This window comes from Pelophylax lessonae (assembly GCF_965119305.1).
Source record: "Pelophylax lessonae genome assembly, chromosome: 8".
Classification (NCBI taxonomy): Eukaryota; Metazoa; Chordata; class Amphibia; order Anura; family Ranidae; genus Pelophylax; species Pelophylax lessonae.
Genome location: NC_138775.1, coordinates 43,507,295 through 43,534,420, shown reverse-complemented (window position 1 = coordinate 43,534,420; position 27,126 = coordinate 43,507,295). Strand labels below are relative to the sequence as shown.

Here is a 27,126-nt window from a genome sequence, read left to right as displayed (position 1 = left end):
CATTTTTCTTCCTTGGGACTCAAAGCACTTGATCTATGGTTTTGGAAAATGGTGAGGCAACCATCTTGGGTGCGCTCCGTGAACTATCATACTAGGGTCAGTTTTATAAAGGAGCTAATTAATATACCAGCATGTTTTTGGAGTGTGGGAGGAAACCCAAGCAAACACAGGGAGAACATGCAAACTCCATGCAGATAGTGAATATCCTAATGAAAGTGCCAAAAAGTTTAGTAATGGGGCACCACATCCAAAAATCTGTGCAAAGAGCAAAAGCATGTGTAGGAAGAGGAAATAAAAGGGACTTTCTTGGTACCCCCCAAGGAATGACTCCACAATCTTGGTACCCCCCTAAGGAATGACTCCACAACATTAACAATATTTCTGAGTATTATAAAACTATACATTTTGAATAGAACAAGACGTGATTAAAAACAAGTACACATATTGCACCTTCTCAGACTCCCATATTGTTGTGACTTGTCCCCATGCAATGCATAGAATACTCTGAAAATGTGGTAATGTTGTGGAGTCATTCCTTGGGGGAGGGGGGGGGGGTACAGATAAAATCCCTTTTTCCTCATCCTACACATGCTTTTGCTCCTTCCATGTACATAGTATCCTAACTGGGACTCAAACCAAGGACAAATGCTGCATGAGTGCAAACCACTAAGCTACTGTGCTACCTACCCGTTCTGTTCATCGCCGCCACCTACGGGCTTCAATTGGTTTACAGCTGTTGACACTGGATGCCCTCTGCTGAGCAGGATATTTGTTATTAAACTGTGCCCGGACAGAGTGAGCCTTGTGAGACTGGTCTGAGCAGCATGACTGCCATAACAGCACTTTTCCACGGTTAGATCAAATCTCATCAGGGTCACTAGGAGGCCAGAGACAGCTTTTGAAATCAGGCACCCAATCACAGCATGGCACCAATTTATGAACTGTGGGTGAGCAGAAGAGACCAGAAGGCAACTTTCCAGATGATGCAATATTAATGACTTAGTAGGAGATAATAAATAGGCCATACATGTGTGGAGGTACCCTTGAGCTGTGCATCAGGTACAACGTAACGGAGCAGTGGCTACCAATGCATCGTTTGTAAAGCTGTTGGGTACTGGGTTACCTATAAACGGCTTTCCTTTTCCAAAGAAAGCAGAATGATAGTTATACAGCTTTTACTGTGGTGGAAAAACATCTTGCAAGCTAGAACGAGTACTTGGTCTAGCTTATGTCAACATGTGCACGGTGAGACAACCCCCTGGGTTGTGGTTGCTTTCAACCACTGCTTGACCGAGGTTCTAGGAACCACACCAGTAAAACTGGTGGTGTGGCATGTGATATATAAAACAACAAGGTACAGGTTAGGGCAGAGAACATACAAATGTGTTGGTAATTGAGACTTTTAAGCCCACTTTAAAACAGCTACTTATGTGTGCCTATGGGAATAGCTGGTCCTCTAAAGCAACACTGTCATTTAATCTCCTAATTGATTTTTGCAAATCAATACTACTTAATCTGCTCTCTGCGATAACGGGGACAAATGTTAGAGTCACTTCCGATGTGAGACAGCTACAGGACAGGTTCACTACTGATGAATGATCAGGAGCTTCCACAATTAGGTAGAAAGAGGCTGTGAAGTCCCTGGTTTGCAAAATCACATGCTTGGAACTAAAGTGGACCTATCATCAGATATATTTATTTTGGTGTTTAGGGCATGCATGCTAAGAAATGTGTAAATGTAACACTTCCGGGTATTCAGGCCTCACGTACACTGCTGCTGCTGAAAAACAGACGTTTAGGAGCAGTTGGGCGTTTTTTCAGCAGCCCCTGAACTCTCCTCTTTGTTATCTTATCTGTCCATGTACACTAATGCCTTGTTTCCACTGAGTGGTACGGTACGGTTCGGTTCAGTACGGTACAGTTCGGAACGGTACACATTGCGTTTCCACTGCCAATAGTACCCTTTCATGATAGGCGTGGTGTAGCAGGAAAGCTGTGATGGACGATTCTCTGTCAACCAATCAAAGTTCTGCAGAGTGTAGCTCCACCCTGTTGGTACGGTACTAATGTGCTTGGTACCCCAACGAAAGGGTCCCAAAAAAGTGGTACGGTACGGTTCGGAATTAGGGTACCATTCATAATGGAAACGGCATAAATAGCGTACCGTACCGAACCGAACCGTACCAGAAAGCTCAATGGAAACGAGCCATTAGTCGTTGTTTATAGTCGTTTAAAGGCAGTCGAGTTAGGTGGCATTTTTTTTTTTAACCAAAAAAAATCATTCAGACAGAAGTTTATTGGCATTTGAAATGCCAAATGCTTGTAACAGTGTGCAAACGTGTCTAAGCGCGGTAACTTGTGTTTATAAGCGCTTTGTTTATCAACTTCTGGACTGGAAGATTTTCCCCCTTAATGACCAGGCCATATTTTGACATTCGTCACTGCGTTATTTTAAACGGACAATTGCGCGGTCGTGCGACGCTGTACCCAAATAAAATTGATTGATTTTCTTTTTATCCCACAAATAGAGCTTTCTTTTGGTGGTATTTGATCACCTGTGTGATTTTTATTTTTTGCGCTATAAACGAAAAAAGAGCAACAATTCTGAAAAAACAACCAATATTTTTCACATTATGCTACACAACATTCCCAAAAAAAAAAAAAATTAAAAATTTTTTTTAACATTTTAGGCCAATTTGTTTTCTGCTACAATTTTTTATCGCAAAAGGCGTATTTTTGATTGGTTTGCGCAAAAGTTATCGCGTCTACCAACTACGGGAAAGATTTATGTCATTTTTATTTTTTACTAGTAATGGCGGCAATCTGCAATTTTTTTGCGGGACTGCGACATTGCGGTGGACAGATCGGACCCCTGACTGACATTTGACACTTTTGGGGGGACCAGTGACATTACTACAGTAATCAGTGCTATACATATGCACTGTTACTGTAATAATGACACTGGCAGGGAAGGGGTTAACACAGTAAATGATCAAGGGGCTAAATGTGTACCTAGGGCAATATTTCTAACTGTGGGGGGGGGGGGGGGGTTGGCTTGTGAAATTATCAAAGAGACCTGTGTTCCTATATAGAAGGATCACAGGCACTCTGGCCATTGCAGAGAGAAGAAAGGTCGGTGGCGTTTACAACAGCTGACCATCCTCTCTCAGCAGGGAGCGATCGCGGGTGTTAGGGGGCAATCTGAGCTGCCTGCCCCGTGCATCAGCATCCCCGCTGCCGAGTGTGCTCGCCCCCTAGCTGCAGCCGCGCGACCGACGTATACCTACGTCGGTTCGCGCAGTAGGGCCGCCCTGCCGCAGGGGCGGTTGGGAAGTGGTTATAGGCGTTTTGAATGGGGATACATTTCTGGCCATTTTACAATGTAATAACGCTTCTAAATGGCAAACACCGCTAAATGCGCATAAACACGGCATGTAAACGTGGAGAAACTGTTGTTTTAGCCATCGGGTACTAGCTGTCAAGTTCCAGCATTCAGGAGAGGTTTTCAAACGTCCCGTGTACATGAAGCCTTATTATTCCTCCCAGAGATCAGACAATGCCTTCATCTGCTTGTCTCTCCAGGACCGAGACATTTTTATTCAGCCATCAACCAGGATTGGCATTGACTTTACTGGACTGAGATGCCGGCTCGGAGATGAGGCCATTATGTGTATGGGCTTGATGTATCCTAACAATGCAAAGCCAAAAAACAAAAAACCCTGGGCAGGTGGATCATATTCCTATATGCAATTCCATGCAATCTTTCAGAATTTAAAAACTTCAAAAAGCATTCAGCCTACAAAAAGTAAAAAACAGGACTAAAGCCTAGTACACATGAGGCCGAATAATGGGCGACATCAGCCTGTGTGTATGGCAGCCAGTGCGACAGACAGAAAATCTGGCTGAGAGCGCTGACCAGAGAGTTCTGGCAGGGGGCCGTCCCCTTATCAGAACACAATAGCTCAGTGGGGGAGATTGCTGTACTAACATCGGATTGCTAGTACAGAGGCTCCAATCTGAGCTGTCAGTTTAAAAAAAAAAACTGATAATGTGTACCAGGCTTGAGTGTTGACCCCAAGCATTCTAGTTTCTTTTACGGTACAATCATTATTTTCTAGTAACATACTGTAAATTCTTTGTTAAATAAAAAAAAAAAAATCAACATTTTATACAAAGTGTATCTAAATGCACTAGATCTTTTATTTTATTTTTTTGAAGACTGTACAGCAGAAGAGGTTTCCTTTTAGACTTTATCTTTCTAATTAAAACCTTGCATACATTTAATGTACTAGGCTGGCAGAGAGAGGGAGAGGTAGGATGAGTCACTCCTTGTTCACCTGTGTCTATAAAAGAGCAGCTTGAGCTACTAAGCTCTGTATGAAGCTGTGTTGATGGACAAGCAGGAGGGGAGTCATTGCTCTGACTCACTAGTTTGAGCTACTGAGCTTTGCAAACAGCAGGCTTTTTTGCACAGGGGTAAAAAAAAGCCTAGAAAACATACGAAAAGAGCCAACCTGCTGGATGAAAATCTAAATACACATTTCATACACAGTGTTTTATATTTAACTAATTCAAAGAATTGGGCCCCTTTCACACTATCCGTCCGTCGGACGGATGCCGTTTTTCTCAGCGGGGGATTGGTCCGCCGATCCCCCGCTGAGCAGGAGGATGACAGCTGTGTCTCTGCGCTGTGTGCGGAGACACAGCTGTGTCTCTGCGCTGTGTGCGGAGACACAGCTGTCAGTTCCCCATGCATCTCGTCGGTCCGTTCTCATCCGATCCGATCCGCTGGACGGATGGAAAATAGGGTTTCCATCCGTCCAGATTTGACGGAGCGGATCGGGTCGGATGTCAGCGGACATGTCTCCGCTGCCATCCGATGCCCCATAGTAATGCATGGGGCGACCTTTCAGATCCGCCAAAAAAAACGAACAGGCGGATCTGAACGGTCCGCCTGTGTGAAAGGGGCCTAAAACTTTTTTTTTTTTTTTATTGATTTTTAACACTAACCATGATAAAGTAAATACATAAGAGACCAATGTACATTCTCTTTTGCAAAGTGCCAGCTGATTTGGGCTAAATCTGCATATACAGCATGGCTGAGTATATTGGGACGTGCTTTATTAATGGCAGGTAATGGAGTTAGCTGGGCAGTCTCAAGTTCAAATGTTCACAGATTATTAATCTGCCAGGCCACCGACACAGCGTGGGCAGTAGGTCTTTCCCTTCCATTATCAGCCCTTCACTTTGGCGGTGAGAGCGGGAACCGGGTGAATCATTAACAGGCCCGTGACTGACCTTTATGATCCGTATTTGCTCAGTGTAGTGTGCTTAATGCCTCCATCCACCTCAAATATAAAAAAAAAGTTTTCTCCAAGACTTTAGTTCCTGGAGGCCGGCATGTTTGTCAAGGAGAAAGTGAATTAAAGGGTAAACACAGCCAAGAAAAAAGCTTGGGGTAAACCAGCAATTTATGAGCCTCGTGCCAGCGCACAGGAGGGGCGAGGCCAGTGTAAGCTCAACAAAAGTCAAAGTAAATGAACAACTTTTACATTGTGTGTGCAGACAACCTAATCTGGGCTTTTACTTCTCAGAAACATATATCATGGACTGAGTCACTTTTGTATATTTTTAGCCCTGGCTGCTCTCCTTTAAATGCATTCAATTTATTTCAACAGCATCAATGTTAAAAAGACTTCCATGATCTCTGGTGAGTGCGCAGAAACAAATGATTAATCAACAGACAATAATAAAAATAAAAGGTTCTTCCCTTTTTTTTTTGGAAGCTAAGCAAGTACAGAACTTTACATAGTTTGTTATTTCCGATATGCTTCTAAAACATTTATTTATATTATTAGATTGCTAGATCCTTTGGTTTTAAAATATATGTTTGAAGGCAAAACTTTTTTACAGAAGGTAAGAATTAAAAACCTGGTCGGGCCTTTTTCTTTTTTTTATTGCTGTCCTTATCCCGTTGGAGAGATCTCCCTTAAACAGGAAGTAAGAGGAATCCCCCCCCCCCCCAGGACAGTTTTCACCGAACAGGTGTCCCAAGATTTCCCATCTACTTCCTGTTGGATTTTCCCACCACTTTCGGGCCAAGTAACAATGTTTAGCGGGAGAAACAGAGAGATTAAGGCCCCTTTCACACATACGGTCTGTTTGTCCATTTTTCATCCATCCGTTGATGGATGAAACACGGACATCAATGCATCTCTATGTAAAAATGGATGACAACGGATGATCATCCGTTAAACATCTGCTTTTATCCGCTTCCGTCAATGTCCGTTTTTCGGAATGGATGAATGCCCTATTTTTCATCCGTCAAAAAAAAAACAGATCGGACAAAAACCGGATGCAAACGGACAAGCAGTCAGTTTTTTAATCCATTTTTGCATTGGTAGTGGATGTAAAAAAAAATGGATGAAAAATGGATGAAAAACGGATAAATTTTGACGTATGTGTGAAAGGGGCCTTAGGGTGCAATTACAACTGCAAATGCACCGTGCCTGCAATTATATGCGACAACCTCAGTGGGAGTTCTCGCAATTAGCTGCGAGGTGCAGCCCCATTAAAAGAAATGGGAGGCTGCCGGTTCTCATAGCTAATCGCACCCATGCAAGTGATGAGTCCTGGACAAAAGCTGTCTGCATTCAGGGCTGATCACTCGCATGTGATCGCTGCATGAGAGAGGGCATGATTAGCTGTGAGAACCGGCAGCCTCCCATTACTTTCAATGGGGTTGCCTCTCGCAGCTAATTGCGGGAACCCCTGTTTGGGTTCTCGCATAGAATTGCAGGCACTGTGCATTCACAGGTGTTAATGCTACCGGGTGATAGCAATAAACATCGGACAGAGATTCTAATCCTTTCACATGCTATACAAAGAAAAAAAAGTTTGCGCTTTAGATTCACTTAAGAACAAGCATGCAGCAAGTAAAGTTTTGATGGTCATACATCCTTCAAAATTAACTATTTAAAACGCGATGTACAATTTAACCAAAACAAATAAATCGTCAAACAATCACATAGGCATAATATCCCTTCTGAACAAACTTAGACTTAGACCTTAAACTAATGCTGGCCATACACGCACAGAATTTCGGCCGTTTGCAGACTGAACGATTATTCGTCGTTTCGAAAGCGAATTGGCCACCAACTGACAGAATAAACTCTTTTACATAATCGTTTTCATGATCATAATGAACATAACTGATATTTCTAAGAAACGCGCAATACGAGTCAGAATATTATTTTCGTTTCAATTTTACCATACATGTATAAACTTTCGTTGAAACGATAAACTTTTTCGCTATGGATCCATCGACATTTGCCAGGCACACGATCAAAATCGTCTGTAAACTTGTGTTCAGTAAGAGCCGGTTCACACTGGGGCGACTTGTCAGGCGACTTGGTCGCCTGACAAGTCGCCTGCCATAGATTAGCACAGGACCCGTTCTAACAGGAGCGACACAAGTCGCTCCGACTTAGCATAAGGGTCCTGTACTACTTTGGGGCGACCTGGAGCGACCTGCATTGACTTCAATGATATGAAGTCCTTGCAGGTCGCCCCGGCAAGTCGGATCGCTCTAACAGCCCGATTTTTGAACAATCTTTCCTAAAATGACTATTTTCGGCTGAAATTCTGTGCATGTATGGCCAACATTAGACTCAATTTAGATCAGATGTGATCAATCACCCAGGGCGGAAAATTATCGATCATGCTTTGTTCATGGATTTGATCGCTTTTCGATTTCTAGAAGGATCCATTTTATTTTTCCCTTTTTTTTTTTTTAACTTGCAGCAGTAGTAGATATAAATGCTTTCAATTATATAATTCACAGAATATATAATTCACAGAACAAAAAAGGGGGGCAAATAGGAGATGCTAGGGTGTATATATACATTAAATGTTCCGTTCTAGATCTGCGATTTGGTTTTATTGGCCCTTTGCACAAAAGTACAAAATCACTTTGTGAATTTTTTTTTTTTTTCTAAAACAAGCACCATAAAATTAATATCCAGGATTGGAACAGAAGCTTTTTTCACTGCAAGACCTGAAGTTAAGAACATAATGAACAAGCAGGGAATTAATTAAACCCCAAGATGACAGACAGCTCGAAAGCACTCAATGTCTTGCTGAGCTGATGTATTTTGGGCTGAAACCTAGGAGATCTTATCCAAGCCTATTTTTGGACTGACAGCGCATTTTCCTCAGCCGCCCCCCTCCCGTCTGCCGACCTCTCTCCCTCTGTTCTCCAGGCACAGCTCTAAGTGCCCTGGAGGGAGACTCTGCGTCACAAGTAGACTCTGGCATCTATGCCTACCATTGACAAACCAGTGTGTGGCAAGAACGTACAAGACAAACCAGACGGTGATTAATTACCTGCTGTAGTCTCCTCGAGCCTCCTGCACATGAAAACAAAAAGGAGAAAAAAAAAGTTAAAGTATATCTAAACCAAAGAACAAAAATATAACATTTTGCAGCTTACCATGCTTATATGTGGTGGCTGCATTTGTTTTCTTTTTCAGGTTTTTATTAACTTTCACCAGTTGATCCTGCCAGAGCCTATCTTAAAAGGTAACAACACCCATTTACTGTACCGTATTTATGCCTATCTTATAGATCCCATAAGTCAAACACAAGATCTGTTGGCCGAATCCAGCCCACCAAGCCTGTTCATTAGGCCCTCCCATCTAGTTTTGCAGCCAGAACATGGTGGACCTCCATTCCGCCACCTCCAGCTATAACCCTCCGCTCCCGCTTCCCGCTGTCACTTGTTAACACAGAAGCCTTCTGGGTTTACAAGGGACAACTTTTCTCTCAGTAGCTCCCGGATCTTACAGATCCCTTCACGTGCTCACGGCAGGGCATGCCGGGAACAGATCTGCAGAATCTGAGGGAGAGAATTATCTCCCTGCAAAGCAAGACAGAGCCGCATACTCAGAGATTTCTAGAGCCGGGCCATAATCTTGAACTCTGCACTCCAGATATTAATTGGCCCTTTGAGGGCAACCATACTGTTGATGCAGCCCACAAAGTAATTGAGTTTGACACCCCTGTATAAAAAGAAATGGAAACAATGCTAAATGATAAGCGTGAAGCATAAGCTGAATCCATATGAAGTTATCAGCTCACAAGATTTATGGCAGGATCAACAGATATCATTGGCATTTATTGAACAGATGTAACAAAACCTTTTTAATGAATATATTTATCAAGCCCATAGGCAACAAAAAGAAAAAAAAGTTTGTTACAGATTACATAGCAGTTCAAAACCTTTTGGAGCATTCTAGGACAACATGGTGCTCTCCAGTTTCTGTATAATTACTACTCAACAATAAGTTTTGCAAAACTCAGTGAGAAGAAACATGGTACCATACAGTGAGAAGTACCGCAGCACAGTTTACAATTTTAATAAAAAAAGGGCAACAAAAGAGTATCCAACAAGTTTTGGGGGTTCAAAAACACCTCCATCAGGGCTTGTAATAGGAAATAATAGATCGGGACTAAATAATAACTGGACCTTGAATAGTGTTTTATCCAGTGCGATAATCTTCACGGATCTCGTCAGCAGTTGGTTTGGCAACATGTCGGCTCAGTTTATTGTCCCTATGATCTTTACGGGAATTAAATTATATCTGGGCTATTGCCACTTCACATCTTCTTGCCGTTTTGCACTACAAACCAAGGAAACTGAGGATTTGCTGGATGCCGGGGACGGGGGACGGGGGGGGGGGGGGGGGGAGTTATATAGAAGCTTCCTGCCTGATACCAGATCACCTACACTAGGGGTAGGCAACCTTGGCTCTCCAGCTGTGCTGAAACTACAAATCCCATCATGCCTGTGGCTGTCAGAGTCTTGCAGTGCCTTATGGGACTTGCAGTTCTACAACAGCTGGAGAGCCAAGGTTGCCTACCCTTGACCTACACGAACATCATTGGTATGCAATTGGATAGCATCACCAATCAGACACTATCCTTAAACTTTCCCAATATCGCAATAAGTTTTGTTCAGTTATGCCTCGTTTCCACTGAGTGGTACGGTACAGTATGCAATTTTTGCTGTTTCCATTGTCAAAAGTTGTAAATGGTACCCTAATTCCAAACCGTACCGTACCACTTTTTTGGTACCCTTTCGTTGGGGTACCAAGCACATTAGTACCGTACCAACAGGGTGGAGCAATACTGTTGAGGTGCTGTTGAGCTTAGGTACTATTGGCAGCGGAGACGCAAGCCTGATCAAGGTGTACCGTACCGAACCGTACTGAACTGTACCGAACCGTACCGCTCACTGGAAACGAGGAATTACAGTCCAAGTTTCTGCAGAACAAAATAGGTTATACATTCTAAGTCAGGGCTGTCCAACCTGTGACCCATGGGCTGCATGCGGCCCAACACAAAATTGTGAACTTACTTAAAAATGGGTTGAATGTAAAAAAAAAAAAAGACCGCTCAGAACGGAGCCGCTGTACTAGCCATCCGATCTCCCCTGCTGAGCTATGGTGTGCCGAGCTGATCAGCAGACCTTTTTCGGTCAAGAATCTGCCGGCTTCTGTCGGATTGGCTGCCATACACACGGGCCAAATGTCGGCAGGTTTCTGTTGAACAAGCCGATGCCGGCCGATATTCAGCCAGTGTGTACTACACTTAAGCTGAGCCATATATTGAGGAGATTGGCATGTTACCTGACAAGACATCCTCCCATGTGTGAAGAAGAAGCTATGCAAGCTTTGAAACGCATCGGGTAATCTTGACGTTAATCCGTATATCTCTTCAGACATATGTATTGGTGCAATGCAATTTCTTTACATTCCATGTATATTGTTCCATAGTGTGCATTTTTTATATATGTTTTTATCCTTGTGATACAAATAAAAGATGGTTTTTATTACTCGATAAGTGCCTATAAAGTCCCAATCTCCAGGGGAATTCTCTCTATAGTACACCCTCCCATGTGTGGAGCACAAATGATCCTATTGAGGCACTGTGAAAGAGGGTCCCTGCTAATAAAGCAGAATATTAAATGAAAACCCGATATGGTGATATCCCGCTTCACTGCATTTATAGGAAGTTTGACTTGTGTAGACATGAATGCCCAAAAGGTCTAATTATCTTTTGCCAAAAAAACAAAACAAAAAACAGTCTGTTTGAAAAACTAATCGGTGAATAACAATAGCCATCTAGAATTAGGTTAAAACCTGGTACACACAATCCGATCAGACAAATATTCGTCCATTTTTTTTTGCATGCTAGTCTCATATCGAAAGTGAAGAAGTTTTTCAACATACGAAAATTTTCGTACAACAGAATACAACTTCAGAAGTGATGTAATGTATTGAATTGTTTTGTATGTATTATTTAGTTTCTGAGCATGCGTAGTCTTGCTCTTATGGTTTTTATTTCGGAAGAAAACTGTACAAATTAAATGGATATTGGGATGTTATGTTCATGTACGATCGTTCGTCGTACGAAACTTTTCTTCAGATTTTCTTATGTGTAGTCATTGACTTTGGACATGGTGAAGGGCAGAACTGTTCAAAAACATCGGGAGGCTTCCCAAGACGTCAAAAGACATATAGGATTCAGTTTTGGTTACCCAGGTTCCTAGCTTGGTATGGAACCAACTAAGGTCTTAAGTTTCCTCAATGAAAAGGTTAATTTTATACAGTGTGGTGTGTTCCAAGGTTACTATTGAACCATTAGAGGTCTTCCATTGCTTTAATAAAAAGGGGTCTCATTTGTACGGTTAGGTGCTACCCAAGATTGACAGCATCATGAGAGGTCTTCAGGGGTCTCTATAAAATGGTCTAATTGGCATGGGGCAGTGCTATCCAAAGTTGGATTAGAACAAACCAACATTAGCATTTTCAATCAGCTTTGGATCTCTACTGGGCCACTAAACCTTTAGGAAGTGCTGTGCTAACCTCCAGGCATTCCTTTTTTTCAGGTTAGGTAACTTCATGTTATTTCCCAGTTATTAGCTGTATAGAATAGAGTAGGACCACACTTTGCAGAGGCTCCTTTATAGAGGTGTCTATATAGAGGTGTGTGTGTGGCTTCCTCACTTTTAAAACTTTATGTAAAACCACAGGCTCTACGAATATTTCAGTAACAGTATTTTTTTTTTTTTCTTTATTGTAATTAAGAGTGAACACTGGGGGAGATTGCTTAGTTTACCTGCAGTAAGCTTTCCCTCCCAAATCCACCTTTTGCCATTTATTAGTTGATACGACTTTAGACTCTTTGATGCACAATTCTCACTATTCTTCGGTCTTGTGTGTACCATCATTTAACTTAAAAGGGCAAAGAAACAAACTAAGAAATCACATGTTTAATTATCTGAAAAAGGCAAAAAAGAGAAGATCACTTGCACAACAGAACATTGGCAAAAAAAAAAAGTCAACCCAGTTCCTTAAATTTTGTTTTCTGGTAAAGCAAGTCTGCTGTAAGTCTTTTTTTTTTTCTTAATAAAACACTTTTTTTTTTTTTTTAAAGAAAAGACTATCAATCAGAATTTTTAAAAGTGCTACACAAGGCCCATGGTTATCAAAAAGCCTAGTACACACGGGCCAAATGTTGGCCAGGTCAATAGAAACCGCCCAACATTCTGCTCTTGTGTATGGCAGCCGGCTTCTGTCAAAGGCTCATGACCGAAAAAGGTTTGCCGACCTTCCAAACAGTTCTCTCAGCCAATGGCTGAGAGCACTGACCGAAATGTTTTGGCAGGAGGCCGTCCCCCTGTCAGAACACAATTGCTAAGCAAGGGCTATCAGATAGTTAGTACAGCTCCTTGGACCTAAGCGGCTTCGAAATTTGACCCGTGTATATGGAAGCCGGTCGGCCAAAAAAGGTCCGTTGACCGGTTCCCAATCCGCTCTCCCAGCCAATGGCTGACCGGAGTGTTCTGGCGAGGAGGGGCCGTCCCCCTGTTAGAACACAATAGCTCAGCAGGGGAGATCGCTGTACTAGCATTGGATTTTCCATTCAACCCAGCAAGAACTAGTGGTGTGGACTAGGCTTTAGGCTGGCTGTAGACAGTAGATAATCGTTTGATATGTATGAACTGAGCAACAGGTTCACATTGATTTGTGGGTAACTTTGTACCCAAAAACGAAGCACTGTAGTTAGGTCGGGGTTATCGTGTAAAGGCAAACCTGGTGCCAAAGAGGACAACAGCGATCTCAATTTTGTTGCCATCTCACTAACACTGGATTGCTACTAAGACAAGAGACCTATCTACAGTGTTGGGGGTAACTAGTTACAAAGTAACTGATTACAGTAACTACATTACTTTTTTTGGTAACGAAGTAATGTAACTAGTTACAATACTAATATTGGTAACTACACTTACAAACTACAATTTACTAGGCTATAGGAACGCGCTTTCCTGCGTTACCCAAGCCGTGAGATACAATCGTTATTTCGAAGAATAGAGAGGGATGAAGTTTATGACTTTTTGTTGCACTTTATGTTTTATTCTGTTTTTTCAGGTTTTGTTCTCATGTTTCCCAAAGCCTGCGTTTATACATTAAACTCTATGCAGAAAGAGTGTCATGTATCTTCTCCTACACGGTCGATTAAGAAAGAGGTAAGTAAAGTAATAAGTAGTGAAGTTACTTTTCAAATGCAGTAACTAGTAAAGTAATCTCATTACAATTTACAGAAGTAACTAGTTACATTTTTTGAGTAACTACCCCAACACTGCCTATCTAACATCAATGTAAACCTTTAGGATAGATTCAGCTTCACAGAAATTGATCTTAGTTGAACCTACAGCACAGCAATCCTACAACAAGGGAATGGCCTGGAATCATCAGCACGTAAAATTACTTAAGGCCTCTTTCACGCGGTCCGCCTCCGTAGGCAGGTCCGTGCTGCTCAGCGGTGATCGATCCGCGATCCCCGCTGAGCCGGCGGATGACAGCTCCGTCTCCGCTTGCAGAGCGGAGAGGGAGGCGTCTCAGCCCCCGCTGCCCTCTATGGGGGATCGGATGAGAGCGGACCGCCTGTCCGCTCTCATCCGACCCGATGCGATCCGATCACTGAACGGATGGAAAAATAGGGTTTCCATCCGTCCAGATTTCACGGACAGGATCGGATGCGGATGGCAGCGGGTGTCAGTGGAGATGTCTCCGCTGACACCCGCTGCCCCATAGAGCTGCATGGAGGATCCGATCAGATCTGCCTAAAAAACTGACAGGCGGATCTGATCGGATCGCCCGTGTGAAAGAGCCCTTAAAAGACAAAGACAATTTCACATTTGGTAAAGTAAACACCCCCCCCCCCCTCCCCAATGTGCAGCCTGCCTAGTAAAATACTTACCTTATTCACAATTTTCAATCATCTTCACTATGCAGCCCTGCCTATGAATGAGAAGCTTTCCACTTGCCAGGGCCAGCACAGTGAACACTGTAGAAATTGGGAGGAACTTTAAGTATTTTGTTGGGTATCTGTACTGAGCAGGGGGTGGGGTTGGTGGGGTTATTTAAAAAACAACTCTACTAAAAAAACTAAAGCTGTCCTTAGGTGTGCTAAACAACACTTAAAATATGGTAAAAAATTAATACTGGTTAAGCCAGCCATAGATGGTTGGAATCTGGGCCAGTTCAGCAGGGACCGGCCGAGATTCAAACCATTTATGGGCAGGCTGATTTACCCAAATCGATCGACTTGGGTAAAACTAGCATGTCCGATCTCTAGCATGCGATCACTGTGTTCTGGCAAGGACGTCTCCCCGTGCCTCCTCACTGGCGTAAACGCAAAAGGTCCACTGGAGGGATTCCCCCATCAACGCTGACTGTTGATGGGGGGGGGGGAATAAAAAAATTTGTGCTATTTTCTTACCTGCAACCCGCAGTTGCAGGAAAGAAAATTGCATCATCTATGGCCTGCCTTGGAAAGACATTCTAGAATACCTTATGCACAATTTACAATAAAATGTGTTTTGCCTAGAAGGACAAAGCAATGGGTTCACTTTAATATCAGCTTCTCCAACTGCACATGCTCACCTTTCCTTCACCCTTCCAAGGCCAAAGTGAAGAGTGTTAGCCCTGTGTAAGCACCAAGTCATGACATAAAGCTTGTACAGGGTTGAAGATTTTCTCCCTGCCCTCATGTGATGAGTAGTCAATCACAAACCCCTGTGCGGTTATATGGAAGGAATGAAAGTGAGCTATGTGCTCAGAGGCAAGAAGGAGCGCAAGAAAAGGAGAGTATGTGCAGCTGGTACATTAAGGGCCCCCATGAAAGAGAACCTATTGCTTTGTCCTGCATGAACATGGCACAGGCTGGATTTAAGATGCCTTAAGCCCCGTACACACGTACCGATTGTCGGCCGTAAAGATTCGGCCGACGACCGATTGGCCGATTGTAGGCTTGTTAGTATGATGCTTCCGACAGCCGACAGCGCATTTTCGGCCGAACAGAATCTGTCGGGCAAGCATTAAAATTTTTGTTGGCCAACACCAGAACGGCCGATTGTTCGCCAGTCAGTACAGATTTCAGCCGACAGACAGCAGATTTGCAAGACTGAGCATGCTCAGAAAAGAAAAAAGACAAGGAAAGTTAACCATCACATGACATCACTTCTGCAGTCGGCTGTTGTTGGCCGACAAAATTCGTGTGCAGTCTTTTGCACTTTTCAACAGACAAGACAGCCCTCGGACAAAAGACGGCCGATCGTTCGGCCGACGATCGGTACGTGGGTACGGGGCTTTAAACATTATCAAAATATAGTGAATGACTGTAACATTTACTGACATTCTCCAATTCTGATCTCTATCCTTTAGACAAACTACTTCCACCATACCAGAGTAGGGATGTCATGAAATATTTATATTCCCGGTCTGACACACAACCTGTGCACTATGCAGAATTTAATATTTATAGGTTTTGTGCATTTTAGAGAAGGGCTGGTCAGTCTAGAGAGACTGATGCAACAGTGTAGGACTTGTTTTTGATACAACGCACAGGACTCGTCTCATCAGTGCTGCGATCTTGAAACTCCGGAATGGAAAAAATGTCACCACATCTGGGTGTCAAAGAGAATCTTATCTACAACTTTGATGCATCTTTCAAACTCCCAGCAGGCTTGAAATAAATGGTGCATTATCTCAAAGCATTGTGGAATAACAAAATGTGTTTAAACGTACACAGATCACAAGGAATTTAAGTTGCCCGTAGATTTAAAGCTCACCTGTCATGCAGATAACAAAAAGAACAAAAATATGACCTCCATAGGAGGCACAGCATTATGAGTTACTAGCTGCCTCTCCTCTCCCTGCCTGAGCCATGGCAGCTCCTTGAAACACCTGAACATCTGAAGTAGGGTTTTTCAACCAGAGTTCAATGGAACCCATGGGTTCCTCCAGAGCAGGGGTGTCAAACTCAATTTTAATCGTGGGCTGCATAGGCAGTATAGTTGCCCTTTAAAGGGCCGGTTGTATCTGAGGTGTGCTACGTAAAGAGTGCTGGGCTCAAAAGTGCTTTATGTACAGAATGCAGAACTCATGATTATGCTATGTATAGAATGCATATCTCAGGAGTGCGCTGTGTACAGAGTGCAGGGTTCAGTAGTGTGTTACGTACAGAGTGCAGGGTTTAGGGGCACAATGCACAGTGTGCAACCCCAACCCCCCTAACTGAAGCTTTCTTGCATCTCCCTCTCTCCTACCTTGCCTAGCTCTAGTACAGGGGTGGGGAACCTATGGCCCGGGGGCCGTATGCGGCCCTTAAAGTCATTTAGTCAGGCCCCCCGTGCAGCTTAGTCTGTGTCTCTCAGCTGATCTGTCAGAATGGAGCCAATGCTTTCTGTATAGTTCCGGCTCCATTCTGACAGTCTGAGTGAGTCACAGGCGGAGTGATATCAAATGCACTCCGCCTGTGACCAATACAGGAAACATCACCTCTTCCTCCAGCGTGGCGCCGCTGCTAGATAGCATTTCCCGCCAGCAGCACACACAGCAGTACCAGCCAGAGCCAGCAGTACCAGCCAGAGCCAGCAGTACTCACAGCAGTACCAGCCAGAACCAGCAGTACTCACTGCAGTACCAGCCAGGACCAGCAGTACCAGCCAGAGCCAGCAGTACCAGCCAGAACCAGCAGTACCAGCCAGAACCAGCAGTACCCACAGCAGTACCAGCCAGAACCAGCAGTACCAGCCAGAGCCAGCAGTACCCACAGCAGAGCCAGTAGTACCCACAGCAGAGCCAGCCGTACCCACAGCAGTACCAGCCAGAGCCAGTAGTACCCACAGCAGTACCAGCCAGAGCCAGCAGTACCCACAGCAGTACCAGCCAGAGCCATCAGTACCCACAGCAGTACCAGCCAGCAGTACCTACAGCACAGTACCAGCCAGCAATACCCACAGCAGTACCAGCCAGAAGTACTAGCCAGTAGTACCAGCCAGCAGTACCAGTCAGCAGTACCCATAGCACAGTACCAGCCAGCAGTATCCGTCTGAGCCAGCAGTACCAGCCAGCAGTACCTACAGCACAGTACCAGCCTGAATCAGCAGTACCAGCCTGAGCCAGCAGTACCAACAGCAGTACCAGCCAGCAGTACTCACAGCACAGTACAAACCAGCAGTACCAGCCTGAACCAGCAGTACCCACAGCAGTACCAGCCAGCTATACCCACCAGCATTACCCGCCAGCAGTTCTTTTCAAAACTCACCACCACAAAGAGTCGACTGCGCTCCAGACTGACCGACGCAAACCTAGAAAACCAGTTGCGAGTAGCAACATCATCAATACCAGCTAACATCACACACCTCACCAAAGAGAAGCAGTTGCAGCCATCACATTAGGGGTGAGTTAATTAAATGTTAGACCAAATATAACAGGCACATTTTTAAGTTGATAATTTTGTATGGCCCCCGAATGATTTTATAAATACCCAAATGGCCCTTGGCAGAAAAAAGGTTCCCCACCCCTGCTCTAGTACCTTCCTGTGTAGGTGGCTCTGCCTCACATTGTAGGGAACGGGAGCAGAGGGTGAGAGCTGGAGGTGGTGGAAGGGAGTTCTGCCACGTTCCAGCTGCAAAACTGGGTGCAAGGGCCACATGACAAGGCCTTGAGTGCCAGACTTGTATTTGACATGTGTGCTCTAGAGGTTGCTAGAGGTTTCCTTGAGCAATGAGCAATTTCTGCCTCTCAGATAAGTTCCCACTGACACCATTGATCTTTTTAGCTTGTTGTAAGGGGGAAATTCTTCCACTAACAAGTGTAAGGAGCATTCTTCCCACTGACCATCACACTAATGAATTATGAGTTATAGATATACCTTAGCAGGGGCTCCCTGAGACAGGAAGGTTATTTTGAGGGTTCCTCTGTGTTTGAAAAGTTGAGAAAAGCTGATAGGACAAATGTGTCTGTCCCTCCAACATCCTACGATTAAGTGCACAGTGAGCCATCATCAAGACAGAGCAAGGTATGGTGCAGGGTGTGCATAGCCAAACATTTCACAAAGTCAGCAGGTGTATACCGTAGGATATGGGTTATCATATTGCAGATGGAAGGCAGATGATGGGGATAAACTGCAGTTGACGTGATCTTCACCAGAAGCCAACTTCTGCGTACATATTTGTGGAACTTGGAATAAAGTAAGAAGAATGAGCTTTTCAAACACCTGTTCTGCCTTGGACAGTCAAGGCCTGGCAGTAAACATTCTATTGTATTAATGTGAATGAAAACCTGTATGGACATAATTTCTGGGTACTTTCCGAATCCTCATTAGAACTGAAAAGTAACTTGGGTAAGCATAAAACATCTTCAACACTACATATCAAGTCCAGGTGAATGCAACTAACTACTATTAGTTATACCAGTGGTCTCTAAACTGCCATCCAGGGAGTAGATGCAGACTTTGTCTGCCTGTATCTGGCCCTTGGGGCACCATTCCACCAACTGACACCAATGATGGGGCGATACCCCCCCTCATTAAAACCAATGATGGGACATTTTCTACTCCCACTGGCCACAGCCCCCCCCCCCCCCCGCAAGCCTGGAGGACAGTATGGGCCCTTTGTTTAGAAAGTTTGGAGACCCCTGAGCTATACCATGACCTCTACACCTCTACACAGGTCTATTCTGCTTTTTTACAGTGGTGAGATTTTTTTCTAATTTCCTGTTTCCCTTTTACTGCACTTCTTGTTTTGTCTCAATCACTCCATTGGGGACCTGTCTTGGGTGTCTTCAAGTGAGACAGGACCTCACTGGAAACAGAAGGGAAGAGAAAATTCACCAATGGGGCCACAGACAGCAATAAAACCCAACAGTGATTGAAAACAATTGTAGGCACAGTTGGGCTGAACTAGATGTAAAAGTGTAGACAACATCAAACTGGGACCATACATGGAGGCATCTACTGACAACTGGAAATCACACACCTGTACATGATAAGCGAAGAAATGTTTGTTCTCATTTATTTATGTGGGTGATTGCCAATAAAAAAAAATGGAAAATGAAAATTTTTAAGCCACCCTTGAAGAGAACCACTCACAATTGGGCTTTCTAAAACTTTTCCAAGAATGTGTCAAAATATTACAATTGTAACTAAAGGAAATGTTTTGATTGCTGCCTGTGTCCCCATTAGGAAGATTCAACCACTCAATTTGTCCTGTTTTCTGTTATCACCAAAAGTTAATGTGAAAGAAGAATTCCAACTTTTGGGTTGTCAACAGAGCAAGAATAGAGGGTAAGGCCCCTTTCACACATACGGTCCGTTCATCAGTTCAGTCACGTCAAAATGTATCAGTTTTTCATCCGTTTTTTCATCTGTTTTTTTTTTTTTTACATCCACTACCAATGCAAAAACGGACGAAAAACAGACCGTTTGTCCGTTTACATCTGTTTTTCGTCCGATCCATATTTTTGACGGATGAAAAATAGGGCATTCATCCGTTCCAAAAAACGGACATTGACGGAAGCGGATGAAAATGGATGTGAACGGGTGATCATCCATTTTCATCCGTTTTACATAGAGATGCATTGATGTCTGTTTTTCATCCGTTAACAGATGGATGAAAAACGGACAAACGGACCGTATGTGTGAAAGGGGCCTAAATCTTCCAATGGTACAACAAGGGATTCCTTTACTTTGGAGGGTTTTCCTCTGACTTACTGTTTTGGCTATGGGACAGAACTAAGGCCCCGTTTACATCTAAACGATGCAGGCACAAATTGGCAGGATTCTGCTGGTGTTTCTAAATCTTGCAAAAATCACAGCAAAACACAGGTTTGTGTGCCATTCATTCCTAATGCCTTAATTTTGCCTTGGTTGTCATGCGAAAATGTGGCAAAATTTGGTGGTAATGACTAAGCGCTAATATTTGCGCGAAACGCGTCTACCTCCTTGTTCCCTGCTCAATCTGTTAACCACTTGTTACATGAGCTTCAATAAAGAGGATTTCTGGAAGTGCAGCCATTCGGAATCATTTACTTTATGGTAACATTTGATACTTGAGCTTCTCAAATGTGATAAAGAAGCTTCTTTTGGCACAACAAACACATGTAAAAATAAATAAATTGTGAGTGGGAACCTGCGTTCTCACTACTTGAAGTGTGAACAAAGCATAATAGACTTTTGAATGCACGTTCATACAAACATTCGTACAAAAATCCATTCAATGACCTGAAGAACGTCATTCAAAAGGGATATTAAAATTTGGTATGCTATCAACATTCAATTTTGCAATGAATGGACTTTTCCGAACAAAAAACCACATACAGGGTTAGAAATTCGTTCAAGAAAAAAAATGTCCATCCCACTCTTTCGTAATTTCTCATCAGAGATTAAAAGTGAAATTCATTTTGACTCTGACCCTTAGAAAAAGTAAACAAACTTTCTTAACCACTTGCCGACCGCCGCAAGTACATATACTGCGGCGGTCAGCCCCGTGCAGGCAAAGTGATGTACCAGTACGTCACTAGCCTGTGAGCCAATAGGGAGCGAACGCGCGCCGCCGGAGGCGCGCTCACGCCCCCGCTCGTTCATGGACACCTCCGCCGCGGGTCCGCTGGTCACTCGCGATCGTCAGTTACAGAGGGAGAAAGGCAGGCGGCTAATGTAAACAAAGCCGCCTGTCATTCTCCCCTGTGTAACAGCAGAGATCAAACGGTCCTGTTATGTAGGATCATAGGATGTCTGCTGTTACATGAACAGCCACATCCCTACACAGTTAAAAACACGCCCCTAGGGACACAATTAACCCCTCCTTCCCCAATAAAGTTAACCCCCTCCCTGCCAGTGTCATTTTTACAGTAACAGTGCATATGTATAGCACTGATTACTGTAGTAATGTCACCGGTACCCCCAAAAGTGTCAAAAATGTCAGTCAAGGGTCCGATCTGTCCGCCGCAATGTCGCAGTCCCGAGAAAAAAAAAACGCAGATCGCCGCCAATACAACAAAAATGACAAAAATCTTTCCCTTTGTTAGTAAACGCAATAACTTTTGTGCAAACCAATCAAAATACGCTTATTGCGATTTTTTTTTACCAAACATATGTAGCAGAAAACAAATTGGCCAAAAATGTTAAAAAATATTGATTTTTACATTTTGGGGGGGGGGGGAATTCATAAAAAAAAAGTGAAAAATATTGTTATTTTTTCAAAATTTACGCTCTTTTTTTGTTTATAGCGCATGATCAAAAAAAAAAAAAAAAAAAAAAAAAAAAAAAAAAAATCGCACAGGTGAACAAATACCAACAAAAGAAAGCTCGGTTTGTGGGGAAAAAAAGGACGTCAAATTAGTTTAGGTACAGAGTCGCACGCCTGTGCAATGGTCCATTAAAGTCACGCAGTGCCGAATCACAAAATAGGGCCTGGTCAGTAAGGGGGTAAAATCTTCCGGGGCTTAAGTGGTTAAAACAAAATATTCCAACAAGAGGTTCTACTAGTGTGCGACCAGCTTTAGTTCATAAACAATTTTTACACATTTTAGCTGCTGTTTGACTTTTATTTTCTCTAATCAATAGGAGAACAAGGATTTGTATTTTAATTGCCACCTCTATTGTGGCTTATCTTCATGGATCGCTGGCGACAGGACTAGGGGCAAAAACCATGACCATTTACGCACAGGAGATCCTAGCAACACATACACAAAGTCATTTACTAACTACATTCAGCTCACTGACTTTTATTAAAACATAAACTTTGCAGATTGTTAACAGCTTTAAGAAGAACTCCGGGATAACAATTATTTTCCCATGCAGTGGAGCTGTGCCTGCACTGCATGAGTTAAATGCACGTTTTTGTATAGGGGATTGCAGATTGGAGATATACTTACCTAATCTGCCGACCACAAGACCGGTCTCTGCTGCTCCTGCCCCTCCGCACGCAAGCGGTCCTGTGAATGGACTGTCGCTGACGTCATCACGCCATACGTCAGCTCTGGCCGTGAGGACGGCAGGAACAGTCCACCACTGGACGTGGAGGAGCGCAGTTTCCCAGAGGATTGAAGGACCGGATAAGTACAGCTTTCCCTAGCGCCCCTAGACTAAATGAGCAGGTGACCCATGCAGTAAGCCCCACTGCATGGGAGAATAACATTTTTATATGGAGTTCTTTCAAGTGTTACTAAACCCTGGACCCTGCATTTACTATATCTGGTCTCCCACAGTACATGGAAATGCAATTATTTTAGTAATAATAAACTGCTAATTGCCTTTTCTCATCAGCAGTATATAGCAGTCTTGTGACTTCTGTGAGTGTCTAGCAATGCTTGTAGGAGGAGTTTTCATTCTCTTCTGACTGTCCTATCAGGATGCAGGACCCCAGACCCTCTGTCTGGACGGTGCTCTCTAGCAATACACACCAAACTGAGCATGTGCAGAGTGATTTCAAACACTCTGTACTATCAGGAGATGGAATGGAGACAGTGGAAGAAGGGGAGGATCAGAGAAGACAGGATCAAACAGCCTTTTACACAATGCAGAGGATTAACTCATAAGTTCAGGTGAGGAGCGTTTTGGCACATAAAACGCCCCACGTGCCTAAACGCTAGGTGCTTTTAGTGCTTGAGCATTCATTCATTTCAATGGTAAGAATAAATTCATATTCTGGCCATTGAAATGAAGGAACATCCAAATGCGTTTGCAAAACAAGGCTTTAGGTGCGTTTCTTTTTTTACACTGCTTTTCCCCTACCAGGAGAAAAGGCCTTCAGAACACCCAGTGTACATGAGGCCTAAAGCTGAACTCCGGACAAAAAGCGAAATGCCCAGGTACTCCGATTTGCACAGCTCCACCATCGCAGGAGAGGAGACCTAATCTTTGCTGCAGTTCACTTTTATTTACAGGTCCCCAATTCTGTGACTGGACAGTGAAAGATGAAGCGATATAATAATGAGCTCATCACTCCACTCTCTATAAATAAACTCACTGCACTGCACAACAACTAATTGGTGCTGCTTCTCCCTCTATCAGCCTGAGCCCTGCCAAGTCCCAAATACTTCTACTGCTTGCGTTCAAAAAGGACTTAACTCTATAGCTCGTGGCAAATAGTCCTAAACATTCATAATGCTGGAGGTGTGGGCTTCCTGGTCATGTGATCACTAGGACTGGCTGTGATAGGGAGCCTGCCTGCCCCACAGGCACCCAATCATAAAGAGGGACTGAGCGTGGTCTGTGACAGCGCGCTCACTGGGTGACCATGCTCCTGGTACAAACAAGAGACGCTCTATGCTTATATATAGCAGCTTGGCGTTACAGTCCACCAATGCTACATATACTGTATGCCAGTGTTAAGGGGTAAATGATTCATTAATGATTACGGCGCTGTATAAATGTTTGTCTTTTATATTTGTCTGGAGTTCAGCCAACTCTATTCTTATTGACCTTGAAATAACTGTGCAGCAAAAAAAAAAAAGGTTTATCTCATGTTACGACTTATATAAGAGATTGCTGTTTTTTTTTAAATGTTTACATGCGATCGTTTTTGGATTGCAACAATTAGTAACAAAAACTTTACCATTGCTTTGAGTTGCGATTGCACGCACATCACAGACAACTGCTGCTCTGCGACCAATAATAATACAAAAAATAATTCACCAATTGAAGGTAATTGGATGGTGTTAGGGAGTGGTGCTAGGAGGGGAGGGGAGGGGAGGGGAGGGAATTAAAACAAAAACAAAAAAAATTCTGTGTTTTTTTTTTTCCCTCTCTTCACATTTTCACAGGATGGTATTTGTAGTTGAATGGTTTAATATTTTGGGATACTCTTCTTAATTTATCACTCAGGCCCCGTTCACATTGCCGCAATCCGACTTGGGGGGGCGACCTCCGAGGTCGGGGTGCGAGCAGCGCGCCGCGACCTCGGAGCGGCCGCCACGGACTTCATAACATTGAAGTCTATGGCGGTCGCCTCCGGGTCGCCCCAAAGAAGCTCCGGACCCTTTTTCTAAGTCGGAGCGACTTGTGTCGCTCTTATTAGAACGGGTCCGCAGCTTCCCTATAGAAGGCGACCTGTGAGGCGACCAGGTCGCCTTAGTATGAACGGGGACTCAGCCTCCGTTCACATTAGGTCGCTCCGACTTAGGGGACGACCTGTGAAGTCGCGTGCAGAACGACTTGCACGGACTTCACATAATGGAAGTCAAGGCAATGCAGGACCCTTTTTCTAAGTCAGAGCGACTTGTGTCCCTCCTATTAGAACGGCTCCTGTACTACACAATGGGAGCGTGAGGACCGCGACTTGTCAGGCTGACAAGTCGCGGTCCAAGTCGTACCAGTGTGAATGCGGTCTAATATACATTAAAATGTTTTCTATAAAGTTCACTAATTCAAGGTTGGGGGGGGGGGGGGGTGGTATGGTGTTGTGGGTTTTTCTATTTTTTTTGGGGGGGGGAGGAGTAGTATAAACCTTTAGGGTATGTGACAGGTGATGCAACGTGTATACTCTGGGAACACCATGTTTTTTGGTTATGTATACATGTTGTTTTTTTTTGGTTATTGTAATGTCTTGTAATGTTATGAAATTAATAAAAAGATATTGAAAACGATACAAATCAGCGGCAAGCCTCATTGGGGCTAATCGCCACATTTTAACATCTGTGAAGCTTTGGAATTCTAGCACAGTCCCAATCAAAAACCTTTATTTTGATTGGTTAACATGGGATCGTGACTAACATGGGATAGCGCCCACTATTGCTTTTAGCGTTGTATTAATTAGAAGTTCGGATTTTGGCCCCTTTCACACAGGTGGACCGTTCAGATCCGCCTGTCCGTTTTTTTGGCGGATCTGAACGGTCCCCCCATGCATTCCTATGGGGCATCGGATGTCAGCAGAGACATGTCCGCTGACATCCAATCCGATCCGTCAAATCTGGACGGATAGAAACCCTATTTTCCATCCATCCAGCGGATCAGATCCGATTCCCCCATAGAGATCTATGGGGCTGTGACAGCTGTGTCTCCGTACACAGCGTGGAGAACAGCAGTCATTGTCCTGCTCAGCGGGGGATTGGCGGATCGATCCACCGCTGAGAAAAACGGAGTCCGTTTGACGGACTTACTGTGTGAAAGGAGCCTTAAGCTGGATACACACTATCCAACTTTTGTTGTCAGATTTCGTTCAGATTTACCTTTTCTATGTAGTGCAAGGGCCTGCCAGATTGCATACAAATTGAAAGTGTTTAGATTTGACCTCATATTATGTGGTTTTGGTAAGTCTAAAGGAAAAAGTCTTCAGAAAATCTTATAGTGTGTATGGCCCATTAGGGTAATGCCCTTTATAAGCTAAATGATTAGACTGTAGTGCAAGCACCTGCGATCACTCCCCATGGAGAGAGAACAGCGGTCTGCTGTTGTAAACACAGCAGACCGTTGCTCTCTCAGGAATCAGCACAGAGCACCTGTGATCCTTCTATTTAGGATCACAGGTCCCTGTGCCGATTCCACAAGCCCACCCCCCCCCCCACAGTTAGAAAACACCCCCTAGGCATACACTTCACCCTTTGATCCCCCCTGGGTTAACCCCTTCCATGCCAGTAGCAGTGCATATTTTTAGCACCGATTACTGTAGTAATGTCACTGTGGTCCCCCCAAAAGTGTCAAAAAGGTCAGTAAGGGGTCAGATTTGTTTGCCGCAATGTGGCAGTGCCGCTAAAAATCGCTGATCACCGCCATTACTAATAAAAAAAAATATAAATAAATAAATATGGACATGAATCTTTCCGCTAGTTTGCAGACGTGATAACTTTTGTGCAAACCAATCAAAAAACGCTTATTGGGATTTTTTGTTACCAAAAATATGTAGCAGAATACAAATTGGTCTAATATGATGAAAATTTGATTTTTGCATTTTTTTTATTATTATTATTGGGAATAATATATAGCAGAATGTGAAAATATTGGGTTTTTTTTTGCAGAATTGTTACCCTTTTTGGTTTATAGCGCAAAAAAAAAAAAAAAAAAAAAAAAAAAAAAACACACAGGTGATCAAACACCACCAAAAGAAATCTCTATTTGCAGGTGGGAAAAAAAAGACATCAATTTTGTTTGGGTACAGCGCCGCACGACCTCGCAACTGTCAAAGTAACGCAGTGCCGAATCACAAAAAATGGCCTGTTTATTAAGGGGGTAAAACCTTCCCGGTCCAGAAGTGGTTAAGTCCCCCAAACAAATCAACTTCATCCTGACAATGCTATCACCAACTGCAAATGAATTTGCTGTCATTCTAAACATCGCTTTACTACTTTACTACTAAGGAGCTTACAATCTAAAAGTCCCCATCAATTCAGACAGGAGCCAATCAACCTACCAGCATGTCTATGGAGTGTAGGAGGAAACCCACACAAGCAGAGAGAGAACATGCAAACTCCATTTTGGAAAAAAAAAAAAAAAGAGAACATGCAATCCAGGTAATCCAGGTGTCATGATGATTGAGTTACATGCTGTGACACAAGATCCGCCATACACTCAGCAGGTACACGGCACAAACTTCAACAACTTTTTTCCTGTTTGGATTTTAATATGGAAAAAAAAATTTCGTGTGAGAATTCTTACCTGCAGGATGAGTGCAGACAACTTGAAGACAGTCTCACTGGCCACGTCTATCTGCCCCTGCAAAGACAAGGAGATGGTCAGCTCCAGCTGAGTGATCCCAACGAGTACATGCCTGTCACT

At 43.6% G+C, this 27,126-nt stretch overlaps 1 protein-coding gene across 1 annotated transcript in view; it reads right to left on the bottom strand.

The window, feature by feature from the left end:
* FRMD4B (FERM domain containing 4B) overlaps positions 1–27,126 on the bottom strand; it is a 293,986-nt gene that overhangs the window by 148,001 nt on the left and 118,859 nt on the right. The window contains exons 6-7 of the mRNA XM_082264943.1: positions 27,007–27,063; positions 8,386–8,408 (exon numbers count right to left, since the gene is read on the bottom strand). Of these exons, the coding sequence (XP_082121069.1) occupies positions 8,386–8,408; positions 27,007–27,063 (80 nt within the window). The remainder of the gene's footprint in view (positions 1–8,385; positions 8,409–27,006; positions 27,064–27,126) is intronic.